The sequence below is a fragment of the Sturnus vulgaris genome, chromosome 1, assembly GCF_052056855.1.
Source record: "Sturnus vulgaris isolate bStuVul1 chromosome 1, bStuVul1.hap1, whole genome shotgun sequence".
NCBI classification, from domain to species: Eukaryota; Metazoa; Chordata; class Aves; order Passeriformes; family Sturnidae; genus Sturnus; species Sturnus vulgaris.
The window spans coordinates 25677770-25691078 of record NC_142243.1 but is presented as its reverse complement, the minus strand read 5'-3'; the positions used below and the strand labels follow the sequence as shown (position 1 = coordinate 25691078).

Sequence of the window (13309 nt, the reverse complement as noted above, 5' to 3'; positions counted from 1 at the left end):
ATGAGTTTTGGTTAGTACAACTTGCAATTAGCTTCGATAAAAGTATGCTGTCAGCTGAGGCAGTCCAAGTGGTAAAAAATAGCTAAAAACCAACCTACCAAACCAGACAGAACCCAAAAAACCCAATGCTGAAAGTTACTGAAATCAAGATGGCTCTTTTTGTAATATAGCCAAGCTAACTTTTTCTTTTTATGAAAGAAATAGCACATTTTTCCTGATGTCTTTTGGTGCTGATGGAATTTTATGATTCATGTTAAGTATATCAGCAAATGTCTCAAATGACTCAGGTCTTCTGTTTACTAAATGTAGGAATTCTGTGAAGTTATTTATTTTTGCTTTGCTGCTTGGACTTAAAGTGCCTTAAACTGTTTGATGTTAGGCCAGTTTTAAAGCTGTTAGGAACCAATTAAATAACATATTTGACAACTCATTTATTTTTTGTTAGTTCTGTCTCAGGAAGAAAATGAATTGGGGAAATTTCTTCGATCACAGGGTTCTCAGGATAAAACAAGAGCAGGAAAAATGATGCAAGCTACAGGAAAGGCTCTCTGCTTTTCTTCTCAGCAAAGGTATGTGGCTCAACATTGCTGTCTGATTTGCATAGTGCTTGTGGTAATGGTAGTTGGTTCACCAATGTCATAATTCATTTGGCCGTTTGAAATGTTTGAGGAACCAATTGATAGGAAAATTATTGACAAAATCTGCTGTAGCGTTGGCAAGATTAATAGCTTCTTGAATTTTGCTTGATGCTGCTTTTTGTCTTACGCACCTGCTGTGTCTGTATCTTCAGATCACCTGCCTGTGCCTGTTCAGCTCAGTAGTTCTAAAGCTGTATTGGAGCATCTCAGTGGTCTTTCCAGCAGTAGGGTTGTAAAGGAGCTGATGTCAGGTGCCTGTCCTGTTTGGTGGCAGTTCTCACTCTGCAGAGAAATGCTGTAGCAGGCTCACTGTGGAGGTGTCTGGGTCCTGTGAGAGAGGAAATGAGTAAGGGAATACTTTTTTCTGGGCCATCGAGTCTCATACCTTGACTAGACAGAGGAGAAAGGAGGAGTCTGAATGCCATCTTCTGCTTGAACTTTAGTTTAACGTCCCTTGAGAGAAGATCCTAGATCCCTACAAAGCTCATGTGTAGGGGCAAGTAAAAGGTAAGGAATCCAGATGGACGCACAAGCGCACTAACACCTGCTGTAAACCAGAGTCCTTGATGTCTCACTAACCCAGTGTTTACTGAGAAATTTAAAAGTAACATTACCTGATGGCATTATAAGTATTGTGGTGCTATTTTTCACAGCATTAGGACTATGAAAGTATGAAATTCACCATCGCTCACAAAGGAAAATTCTATTCCATTATGTTTTGCAGGATTTTGAGAGGGCTTTTAACCACTGTGATACTTTGTCTTTATCTTAACAGTGCAGTTGTTTGGCTCAAAGCATAGCATATAGAGCACTGAGAAATTTCATATGTTTACCTTGGGCTAGAGTTTGGTCATTAGCACCTCCAGTAACAGTCATGACTGGGATCTTTAAGACACGTGAAAGGCACCTTTGAGCAAAAGTACTGATGACTTACTTCTTTATGAAGCTTAACTGTTAATAGAAATCTCAGTAAATATCTACATAAACTAAACTTTCTTTTGGATACCTGAGTAAGAATTTGTGGAATGAGAAAACACATAGTAGAAAAAAAACAAGTCACAATAAATTCACATATTCTTATAGCTCTTGCTCAGTACATTTTTAAGGCATCTTTTAAAATAAATTCACATAAAAATAAAACCATTTGTCTTTCTTCTTTTGAGCTATCCTCAAACTCTTGTTGAAGTTGGGACTGCTTTTATTTATGTTTCATGCTCATAGCTAGCTCAGTAGCTGGAGATCAAGAATACATTTCTTGGGCTACTGAAGCCAAAATTAGAAATTCCCTTATGCCAAGGAACTTCCTAACATATTAAACTGTCTCTCTGCTGGTGTGGAATTGATTGAAGCCATTGCAGTGAGGTGCTGCTGGAAAGCAGCAGGAGGAAGCAAAGCAAAAGGAGTAATCCTGTCTAGTGTTGAGATCCCATTAGGAGCTGAATGGTGGCATAGGGAGGACAACAGTGTCCCCTACTGCCTTTCCAAAGTGTGTTTGCCAGAAGAAACATTTAGATAAATGTCTAAATCTTCCAAAAGGTAAATGTCCTTTAAAGGAATTGTTCCAATTACTTTAAAAAAATACAAGGAAAGAAACTCAGATAATTATCTACCTGGAAGATGACTTATTTATTTGAAGACTGAAAGGCTAATGAAAGTGATTTTTGTGATGTTTAGCATGACTTTCCTGACACATCTGTGATACTTTTCCCGTAATAAAAATCACCTTGGGTATACTTTTATAGTTGTTAAGTGAAACTTGTGAAGCAGAATGGTAATAACATACAAGTGGCTTGTCAAACTAAAATACATAGGCAAAGTAGAAGAGGTTTCTTTTCCATTCATGTGTAATTGAAAAGTTGCTATTTGAACAGAAAGGTTGCAAACACAGTATTCATTCACAGTTTCATGTGTACCTACAACCATGTGGTAGAATCATCTGAACATACACTAGCACTTAAGTGAACTGTGTTGGCTGTATATGTTTATTTTGAGTGCTAGTAAACTGTCAGGAGTTGTATTAATCCTTTGTGGGATAACATGTTTAACATGTTCCTCTCCTTCCTCTCTTTCCTTCATGCATTCCCCCAGATTAGCACTCCGTGCTCCTCTCAGTAGATTGTATCAAGAAGTGGAGACTTTCAGGTACAGGGCCATCTCAGACACGTGGCTGACAGTGAACAGAATGGAGCAGTATCGGACTGAATACAGAGGAGCTCTACTCTGGATGAAAGATGTGTCTCAGGAGCTGGATCCAGATCTTTATAAGCAAATGGAAAAGTTCAGGAAGGTATGAAGTTTCCTCTAGTTTCCTAGAAGGGATTGCCTAATGAATGACAATGTAGCATGGTTTTAATTATTCTGAGGGCGTAATCGAGAAGCAGTAAGGATGCCATTTATCCTAACTAATCTCTTCTTTGTGGGCTGTCAGGGAAGGCATTTTTAGTAGTATATTCAACTTCAGCATATGTCTTTATAATTTAAATAATATATAATATATATTTAAATAATGTATATTTTTTAAGAAGGTTATCCAATTTTGAATATTTAGCAGTGGTGCTTGAATGACTAGCAGATACGTCTGCTGTCAGAGAGGAAAGGGAATATTGATTTTTGCAACTAAAAAAGAGAAACAGAAGAGTGCTCTAATCTCTGCTGCTAAATTTTGAGGGCAGTTAAAGACCAACATTTTCAAAATTTTCTATTGTTGGATTTTGGGGAGGAGTTGCAAATCTGGAACTTATTTTTAGGTTCCTTATGCAGTTCAGTGTAATTTTTTTTTGGCAACTGCTAAACACTAAAACTGCTAAGGAGGCACTCTCCATAAATAGTCTTCATTCAGTGTCACTCAAGTTTGCTAAACTCCTCCCCTCCCAAAAGACTTGCAAAATCACAAGTCCTAGGTGGCAGGCTGCAGTTTTGCTACCAGGTGAGAGTATAGAATTTATTTAGGCTGATCCTGTCACGCTTCAGGAGTGCACATGAGACCTTCACATTTTCTAGTGCCCTAGAGCCGAGTTTGTTAAAAGTCTATAATGTTCACAGTTGGCTGTTGATAGATGCTGGCTATCAGGAAGACTTAGGATCTTAGGTATAACCAAGTGACTCATGCTTTGAGTAAAGGCAGTAAAAAAATTTACAGAAATTGTGTCATAATTGAAAGTAGAGGTCTAATAACAGAAATTGTATTAAACTGTACAGGTATTTATGTGTGTGGCTTACAGATAGGTAATGTATAAAAGAGAAAACCCTGTTAATTGATGGCCTAAGCAGTCTGTAACTGAAAGTGTTTGAATATGAAAGATATATAATTGGGGATTTTAAAAGCTTGAATAAACCACCCTAACAGGAAAGGACTGGCATGCACCTAACTATGCCATTTTTTGTAAACCAGCGTGGTGACAATGGCAATTAAGGGAATGGAACAAGTAGTACCTCAGTTAGTCATCTAATCTTTATTTAATGCTTCAGTACAGGGTATTCCTGTAAGTCTTGTGGCACCAGACATATATTTTATTATGCCGATGGGAAATGTTTGGAATGGCAAGTTCTTGCAGGTAAAATAATTGGTATGGTTTTGGCCTCAGCTGATTGCTTAAGTTTAATGTTTGATTTATTAGGAAAATATTTAATAATGGAATGTTAGAATGAATAAAGCAATACTGGTAATGGTCATAGAAAACTGATTTAGAACTTTCCTGCAAAACAAATGCTGTGGAAATCATAAATTATATAAATGGCAGAGTAATTAAAATATATGGTTTGTGCAGTGAGCTGCTGTAGATAAAAACTTAGATGTGAAATTTCAGACTTGGGTTGGGTTGCTGTGCTTCAAGGTCAGCAAAAAAAGGAATTTTTTTAAAAGTTCTTACAAAACTTAGTAGCAAAAATGTGCAAATACTAAGTATTTTTAAATATTTCGAGGTCTGAAATAAATTGCATTCTGACATAAAAAATAAAAGTAGATTCTAAAATTCTGTAGCATGTCCCCAAATAGTTAAAAAAAGACCAAAGTTGAAAGTCTTTTGAACATTTCTCTTCTCCAACTGGCTGTCAACTGAAAACCTCTCAGTTCACATTGTAATGCAGAGAACAAAAAGCTCTACATTTTGTAGCCAACAAAGTAAAGAAATGCCCCTGGTATCTGCTTCCCCACATATCCCATCTGTGCAACAGGCATATCAAACTAGTCTTTGAAGATTTAATACTTGCAGAAAGTTTACTTTTTCTTTTTTAATCGGGAAGAAAATACTGAAATAAAATCCTCAAGCATGATGTTCCTAGGTAGCTGTTGCTGAGCAAGATCTAAGTTTGTTTTTAGTGCTTTACAGAAATTAATGGTGAGTACTGTAGTCCTGAATAATTAGAGTAGAGGAGTTTTTGTCCTTTTTTTTCTATTTTTTGCTTGCAGATCTTAATTGTGCCATAGTGTGGCAGTGTAATGCTGAGATTTTAGGGATTATTTTGGATCTGTAACAATTTAAGAAGTCATGCTAGTTTTGTGTTGCAAAAGATACTATAATTACTTGTGTAAGGTTTTTGATTCTTAAATATGCCATTGCCAGAGAGAAGCATTTTGAGCTGGAGCTGCATATTGAGTGATAAACTACCAAGTAGTTGGTGAATCTGATCTTGTCAGAGCACTTGAAAGAAAGTTTTCTTCAGACTTCTGATTGTAAAAATCCAAAGTATTACTTTAGTAAACTTTTTTTTTATGTCCTGTAAACAGTGCTGGTTTAATGATCTTTAATGCACCTAGTGCATCAGCAGTATTTATATCATGTAGTTAAAGGACTGTTTTTCAAGCATGTAGCCTTTTATAATGTAATCCTTAATGTATCATTATGTATACAGATATGGTACTTGTTTTTGGAGACCAAAGCTAAATCAATCCAGATGGGTTTTTCATACCTTCCTTCAGAATAGCTCAGGCTAAAAGATCAATAGTTGAGTCAGTATTTTCAGAGCTGATAAAATCTGAGTTAAAACACTGACATTTTTGTAGCTCTCTTTCCAAACAATGAGGTACTTGAAAGAATTTTCTAATGCTGTTCTTAAGGCGTCAGTCTAAGTATGCAAGACCCAGCAACACTACCCCTTTGAGTGTCTCAGAACACTGCAGAGCAGCCTTTTTACATTGTTGTTTGAAGATATCTATGTAATTGTAGCTACTTGAGTCAAACTAAGGAAATAGGTATTTACTTTTCCCTGCAGAGTTCTATAAGTGCTGTGTAACTTTTTTTTTTTCTATTAGCAGTTTTTATGAACAGTCCAGTGCTGTTCTGGTTATAGAGGTCTTCCATCCCAAGTTCAGAGTTTGAAGTGTTCCTTGAGAGCATCTAAACAGTGTTGTGATATATATAAGAATTTTAATGAGCTAATATCCTTTTACCAAATTCTCCACACTGATCAGGTTTTTAAAGTTCTTAAATCTGGTCTCTTTTATCTGTCTAGAAACTGTACACTATAACATGAACTGTGCTGTGATGTTGTAAAAATACACACCAAATGGCCCAAGTGCTGGTGTCCTTCTTCCAGTTCTGAAAAGGTTAAGTTTTTCCATGCATTTTCTGAGCAGGAATGAGACAGTGTGTAGTGGTAAGTTATGAGACCAGGCAACAGCCTTCCATGTGCAGCCTACAGGAACACAGGAGGATGTGCTGTTCAATTTTACTTGGCTGTGCAATTGGCTTGGCAATTTTACTTGGCTCAGATGCATGTACAATTCAATATAGACTTTCTCATCAAACCTGTACATTTCAGTGCCTTCCCTAAGAAGTAAAAAGTGAGAGCTGAAAAAAATTGTCATGCCGACTTTAGGCTATGAGAAAATTGCGTCTGTAGCATGATAGGTTGTTTATCATGCTGCATTGATAAAGCAGATTAATCCTTTCTGTATTTCTTTTTTTGTTTCCATCATTCTTGTACTCCTCTGTCTCCCCTTCATTCTGAGGCTTGAATCAAAGCTGGAGTATCTTTGTAAATACCCCGTGGCCATGCTGGGCTCCCTGAGACAAGCTGCACTGCACCTTAGTGCCTGGCTCTTGGTTTGCGTGCAGATGTTGAGAACTTGCAAGCTTGCAGCTGAGTTGTTTGGATACTGTTTAACCCCAGTTCTTTCTAGTTGTAGCCCTTTATATACTCGAAATGGATGCTCCTAAATGTCATTTTAGAAGATAAACCTGTCAAGAGGAGAGCAAAGTGGGAAGAAGGAAAGTTCAACAAGAAGAACTCATAATAACATTAACTTAAACTGCTGTTATAAATGTACCAATATAAGGAGTGGCTGACCTGCTCAAGCTTTCCTTGAATATCTTTTATTTCTTAAAAGTTTAAGCTTCTGTGGATACATGGGAAATAATGCAGATATAAATAAATATATTGATTAAAAGGTCAGAAGGGAAACACTGACTATATGTATTCACTGTAAAGGTCTCAGCAGGTGTGGCTAAATACATCTGCTGCAGCCTGTCAGGAAGGCTCAGGACCTACAGCTCTGTTCCCCTGCTGTCCCCTTGCCTGTTATCGCTGGTGGGCACGAGGGCATTCTGGTTTGTGTGATGATAAAGGTGCTGTAGCATGTCACAGCATCATCTGCTCCTCCCCTATCCATTAACATCAGCTGCAAACAGCCCAGAAAACCTAAAGGCACTGTGGAAATGTGCTGGGATATTGTTTTAATTTTTTTTTAATTCTCTGTTACTTTTGAAAACTCTCCAAGAGCTGAGAAAATGCAAAAAGCCTAGGAAAGGAGAAAAAAACAAATATGAAGGTGATCTTTGAAGTAAGAACAGACTTGGCAGTTGCTGTCCTTGGAAACTAAATTTCAGTTTCTGGTAAAAATAAAGTGAGAAGGAAATCTGTAGGCATTTAGAAGCTAGGAAACTGAAGAGCGAGTAAAAACACAGGTTTATAAATAACATTATATGTTGGGTTTTCTTACATTTTTGCATTTTTTGTCAAATTGTTCTTTTAATGGGAAACAAATTGCAAATTTGTATTGTTGCAGTTCCTTATGAGTGATTACTGGAAAAGTGCATTTAACTTTCCTAGAAAAATAAGAGCTCTCAGGAGCTGAGAGTTGAGAATATTGGCTGAGGAACACTAAACAAAGTTTCAGAGGATCATAGAATTTAGAGATGTAAAACAATTTAAAGGTCAACTAAGTTCTATTCCTGCCAGGACAAAATCTGTACATCTGTAATATATTTTCCAAGTTTTTTTTCTATATCTAATAAATCAGCTCATTTGAGGGTGACCCTCTTAGAAGTTTTGTGGTGCTGTTTGTTGGTCATGTTCTAGTTCTGTTTTTAAAAGCCAACCAAGAGCTAATGCTAATGCTGTTTGCATCTGCAGATGATATTAAGCTGGAAACTCTTTTGGTTTTCCACCAGCAAAGTACACCAGCATCTTAAAGAAAAACATCTTTGGCCATGGCAGTCACAATGGTGTAAAAAAAAAAATACTCTTAAGTTGTCATAGTAACAAATAGTGTAATTGATGGATGTTTAGAGCCGGCTAGAGTAGTTACTGTTGAATAACCGGAGTTTTAAAAATTAACAAAAACAATAAAAAAAATATTTAGACACTAGTCATCTCTGATATTAGGTGATACTTTCCCATGAAAAACTTAAAGCAGGTTTATCTTGAGGTGACAATAATATAGGCCCCTGCATGTGAGAGAATATGCGTAGGTTGGCATTTGTGCTCTGGAGGAGTTAGATCTGAGTAGACCACACACTGGATATGAGATGTGTGGCACTGTAATATGAAAAAAGAATGATGGCTTTCATAATACCTGCTAGGAATTTGAGATAATGAAGTCTATCACATTGATAGATATGATTTTTATCAGTCTTGATTTAAAATTTTCCTTTAGAAAAAGCCATCGCCTGTTCTCTTTATTGATTTGGATTTCTGCTGCCGCTTGCTAGAGGAATAGGTGAACTTCCAGGAGATGCAACAATACTCTCTGTCTGCAAGGTAGCTGTGTCTCCTCTAAAATTAGTACAATAGTGTCAAAATGCACTCTGGGATCCACATCTTAGTGTAGCAATGTGATAGCAGAGATAGAGATAACAGCCGGCTCTTGTGAAATGGTGATAAGCTACACCTACACATATCACTTCTTGTGACATGCCTCTGCCATCAAGAGTAGGTTTGGTTTCATTCTGGTAAGGAATAGCAGTTAGAGTATGAGTTATAAAGTAAGGTTTTTTTAATATGAAAGTGTATGGCGTTGGAAATGCTGAATTTAGGGATTTAACTAGAAATTAGAGTAGTTAAAAACAAAGAACACTGAAAAGTGCTTTTCAATCAAAATTGTAGCTGTTGCTTTGTGATTATTGCCTCTCTCTGTAAAAGCAAATGGAGCTCCAGTGCTGAACATGGTTTCTTTGGGTTTCTTTTTGTTCTTTCTGGCTTCTCCAATATCATATTTAGTAACATTAAGTGGAGAATCCAAAACATTACAAGATATCTCATATACAAAATGCTCAAGCATTTTAAGGCGGTTAGGAAAGATGTACCTCTTTTGAAAACATAGGAGAAATGTTCTTCACGGTAAAAGCATTTAAAGTCTTACAACCTTAAATTACCATTTCAAGTACCATTTGTAAGACTCAGAGTACATAATGATACAAAATCAATTATTTTCTGAAGCCATTTTGTGTATATTAAATATCACTGATGATTGTTACTGAGTGAAAAGCAAAGTAACAATGTGTGATGGAGATCCCCTTTTAAAAGCATAATAAGAGTATGCCACTTAAAAATAGAAGCAGACTTCTTGGAACAGATTACATCATCTTCAGATGTATCGCTTGTAGAATATGGTTGCTTCCAGAGATTAATGCTTGCCCTTGAGAAATGGTTCATCATCTGCTCAGTTATTTTTAAGAAAGAAGAGTTTGAGGTGAGACTCTGAAAAATGGCTTTAAAGTAAAATAAAATTAAGTGCTAGACTACAGATGCAATACAGGTTTTTAACAACTTTGTTTCATGTAACCTTGCTGAAATAAAAAAAGATAGATTTGGGTTACTTCTATATTTTCAGGCTTGTATTTGTTTTGAGAAAAGGTAGACAGATACATCAGGCACATCCTAAAAATTTATTTTCACCTAAATAGCAGACTATAAAATGTTTTAGAGTGCAACAAATATTCTAAAAAATCCCCAGTGATTTAAATCAATAGTCTTAACTTTTATGTAACAATTCGTTTTGGTCTCAATATTAAAAAGACTCTCTCAAACATGTTGTAATAAAAATTAAGCTCCAGTAATTTTCTCATGTCTAATAATTATAGAAATGTGTAAATATTAAATTTAATATTGGATATAAGAAAATGTATAGGAACAACTGAACACTGTTTTCTTGAATATTATTCTGAGAATGGGAAAGAAAAGATGATTGCCTAGAAAATTTCTATTGCTCACATGAAATCTCAAACCCTGCAAGCTGGTCTATGTGGGCAAAGCCTGTTACCCGTGTGGATCATTTTGTGAATTCAGAGCCTAAATGAAGTGTAAAAAATATGACCAGAGTAGGCTGTGAAAAGAAAAATGAGATTTGGAAAATTCCCTCAGCCTTAATAATCTGAAAAGGCTAGGAGGATAGCTAAAGAAATATTTTTTAAAAATAAATGAAATACAGATGTGACTGAACTGAGAGAATTCTGCAGAAGTGAAGAATAAACAGGAAGGGGAATACAGCTGTTGGGGAAAACACTGTTTACACAAGAGAACCAAGTTTTTCTATGGTCGCCCCTGCCCAGGAATTCTTCATATACTTTCCTAAAATGCTTGGGCACATGCATAATGTAGTCCATCTGCTTTTACTTCATAAGGTTTTTGCTGTTCAGTTGCATGTTGCATAGGCTCTGAATGATTAAATAGATGCTATGTTTGATTTTTCTCCTTCATTTAATGAAACCAAATCAGATAGGATTAAAAAGAAAACAACAAACAAAATGTACTGTTCTAACCCAAAAAATGGCAAATGTACCACCATCTTTGATTCAGGGCTCTGCCTGAACCCTGCTTAGATTTCAAATGTTGTTTTGTCTGTAATAGCACACTGTGAAGTCCGAAGAGCACCACAAAAACATTTGGGTCTTTTTTATAAATTTGTACTCACTCTTTTGAGTTTGTGTCTTGACAAAATATAATTAAATTGTTTTGATGGAAACAAGCCATGCTTATTGATATATTAAATGCCAACCAAGAATAGCAAAAACAATGCATGGGATTATTTACAACAGACTTTGTATTACAAATGAATCATGATAACTAGTGGGTGCCATTTTATATTTTGTGCTGAAAGGTTAAATAGAAAATTAAACACAAAACCCTGACTTACAGGACTTCTACTCCTTCATTAGTACTGTAAACAGAGTGGGTTTGCACTCGGGACAGTGAGAGCATCTGGGGACTGAATATTAAAGGAGCTTGGTAATCATGCTGATTTTATTAGAGGTGTCTTTCATAAAGTGTTGGTGTCACATTTAGCTGGGATTTGCAACATGTGTCAGTGCCATTCCCTGGCACTTTGTACATCTGTTCATGCCACTGCCCTTTGCAATGGCTAAGGGGATCATACAGGCCAGCTCACAAAAAAGTGAGCTTTCAATAGGGATATTGTTACTGCATTTGAATTTGAGCTTTTCGAGTCCCTTTGCCTAATTCCAGCTTATTCACTCCTCCCCTCTGCCTTCTCAGAGGAAACCCAGATTCAAGTAACAATCTTGCTCAGGCCTTGAAGAATTTAATTTGGATGCAAAGAAATTAAAAATATAAATTACATTTTTCCCTTTGAGGACACTACCTAAAGGAGTCAAAAAGACCTCCAAATTATCTGCACTATCTGAGATAAAGTGAACTGTATAATTATCATATGAATACAGTCATGGGCATAGTGGACATGGAAGTTTTATGCTATATTACGATATTCTTTATGTCACTACTGGTCTTAAGTGTTCAAAAGCAGTAATTACCTGTCTCAGTTTCCTGCAGGGGCTGACTGTTTAATTGCTTTCCACTTGCCCGCATTCTCCCTTGTACTATGTGTGGCAGCCATCCTTTGCTCTCAGGTTGTCTAATATGATTAACACAATTGAGTTATGGTAAGCTCAGCAATTCTCAGCACTTCCAACACTAAGTCCAGGTTATGCATGCTTTAGAGCTGTATGTGATCTTTCAAACCTGAAGGATCATATTTCTTCATTTTTGACATTTATCTTCGTTGGCCTGCTTCTTGCTACAAATCTTTGCAATAATTTTTAGCAACTCATAGACTTGGATCATACTAATAAAATGTGACTCTTTGTTTTCACACTATATATAGTTATTTGCATCTGTGCAAAGAACTGTTGGGTTTTTATCAGCTCCCTTATAGTAATTTCTGGAGACAAGAGTTCAGTAGTACTAAGTTTTCAGGACCATATTCTTTCCTAAAGAGGATGTGTGTCCATGCATGAAAATATGCACCTGTTTGCAGATTGGGAGGGTGTATCCAAGCACACAGTGGTGGTAATGAGTCCTGTCTGCAGACTTACAGATGTATGTTCCCTACTGGAGCTACATTTGGGCCTCATAGTGCAAAAATCTATCCCCAAACTCTGAAATAATGCTGTTTAGATGAATGTCATTCTGTATTCAATTTAAGAGTCTGCTGATCATGAATAATGTGTTTGTATGTCCTTGCTTCAAGGTCCTTGTTAGTGTCAACAAGTGTTTTTTGGTCTTTTTTTCCTTTCAGGCTAGTAAACCACACATTTTGGCTTGGACCAGTACTGAAACTTGTTACCAACAGAATGCTGAAGCATGTATTTAAAAGGCTTCTTAAAGTAGAAAAAAGGCAGATATTTTAACAAGGCTAGAAATTATATATTTATTGCCCTCTCTTCGTTAAAATTGTCATTTCATGTTTGTTCCCTTTTTAAAAATAATTTGCATATTGATCCAAGCTGTAAAAATGAACACAATGGCTGTGAGGAAGCCATCCATATTAATAGTTTCAGGAGCATGACGTGTTCTCTGCTCACTGATAATCTGAGAGGAGCCAGGAGCTATAACCTCTGAGACGTGGAGCTGCTTTCACACACAGTTTATGCCTGTAATGACCCTGTGTGAATGAGCTGGGAGGAGAGGCTGTGTGCACTCCAGCTTTCAGCTGTCACATATCTCACTGCATTAAAACTCCCTTCTTTGATACAGTTTGAAGTTAAACATATTGACCATAAGTAGTTTGTCTTTATACTGGATAAAATAGGAGGAGAGGCCACATTGAGCCAGTAGTAGTGTCAGCTGAGATGTTGCTTCTGGCTGTATCCCTTTATATCCCCATGAACCTTTCTGGGGAACACAAGCTATAACTTTTCGGATCAAAACTGCTGAGGTGAGCTTCTATCCTGCGTGAAGTGTGAATGCATTCATTTGGAGTTGATTTATTCCTGCACAGGCAGGAGATAGAGAAGTTGCTTGGCAACATGTATTTGAAGAGTAGAGGAAGATTTTTGGAAAGACAGGAGTGTGTATGACATGTTTTCTGGGGAAGTTGTATGGCTACGCAGAGACGCTGCTTTTCTGATGATGCCTAGATGAAGCTGAACTGGTGCAGAACTCTGTGCAAACACTCACTGTGTTTTGAGCATAGCATCTCTCTATTTAGCTTAAAA

General features: G+C 36.6%; 1 protein-coding gene across 6 annotated transcripts in view; it reads left to right on the top strand.

Annotated features, from left to right (window-relative positions):
- ICA1 (islet cell autoantigen 1) overlaps window positions 1-13309 on the top strand; it is a 66407-nt gene that overhangs the window by 17366 nt on the left and 35732 nt on the right. For all 6 annotated transcript variants that reach the window (XM_088162210.1, XM_088162193.1, XM_088162227.1 and 3 more), the window contains 2 exons: window positions 446-569; window positions 2727-2925. In XM_088162210.1, the coding sequence (XP_088018336.1) occupies window positions 446-569; window positions 2727-2925 (323 nt within the window). The remainder of the gene's footprint in view (window positions 1-445; window positions 570-2726; window positions 2926-13309) is intronic.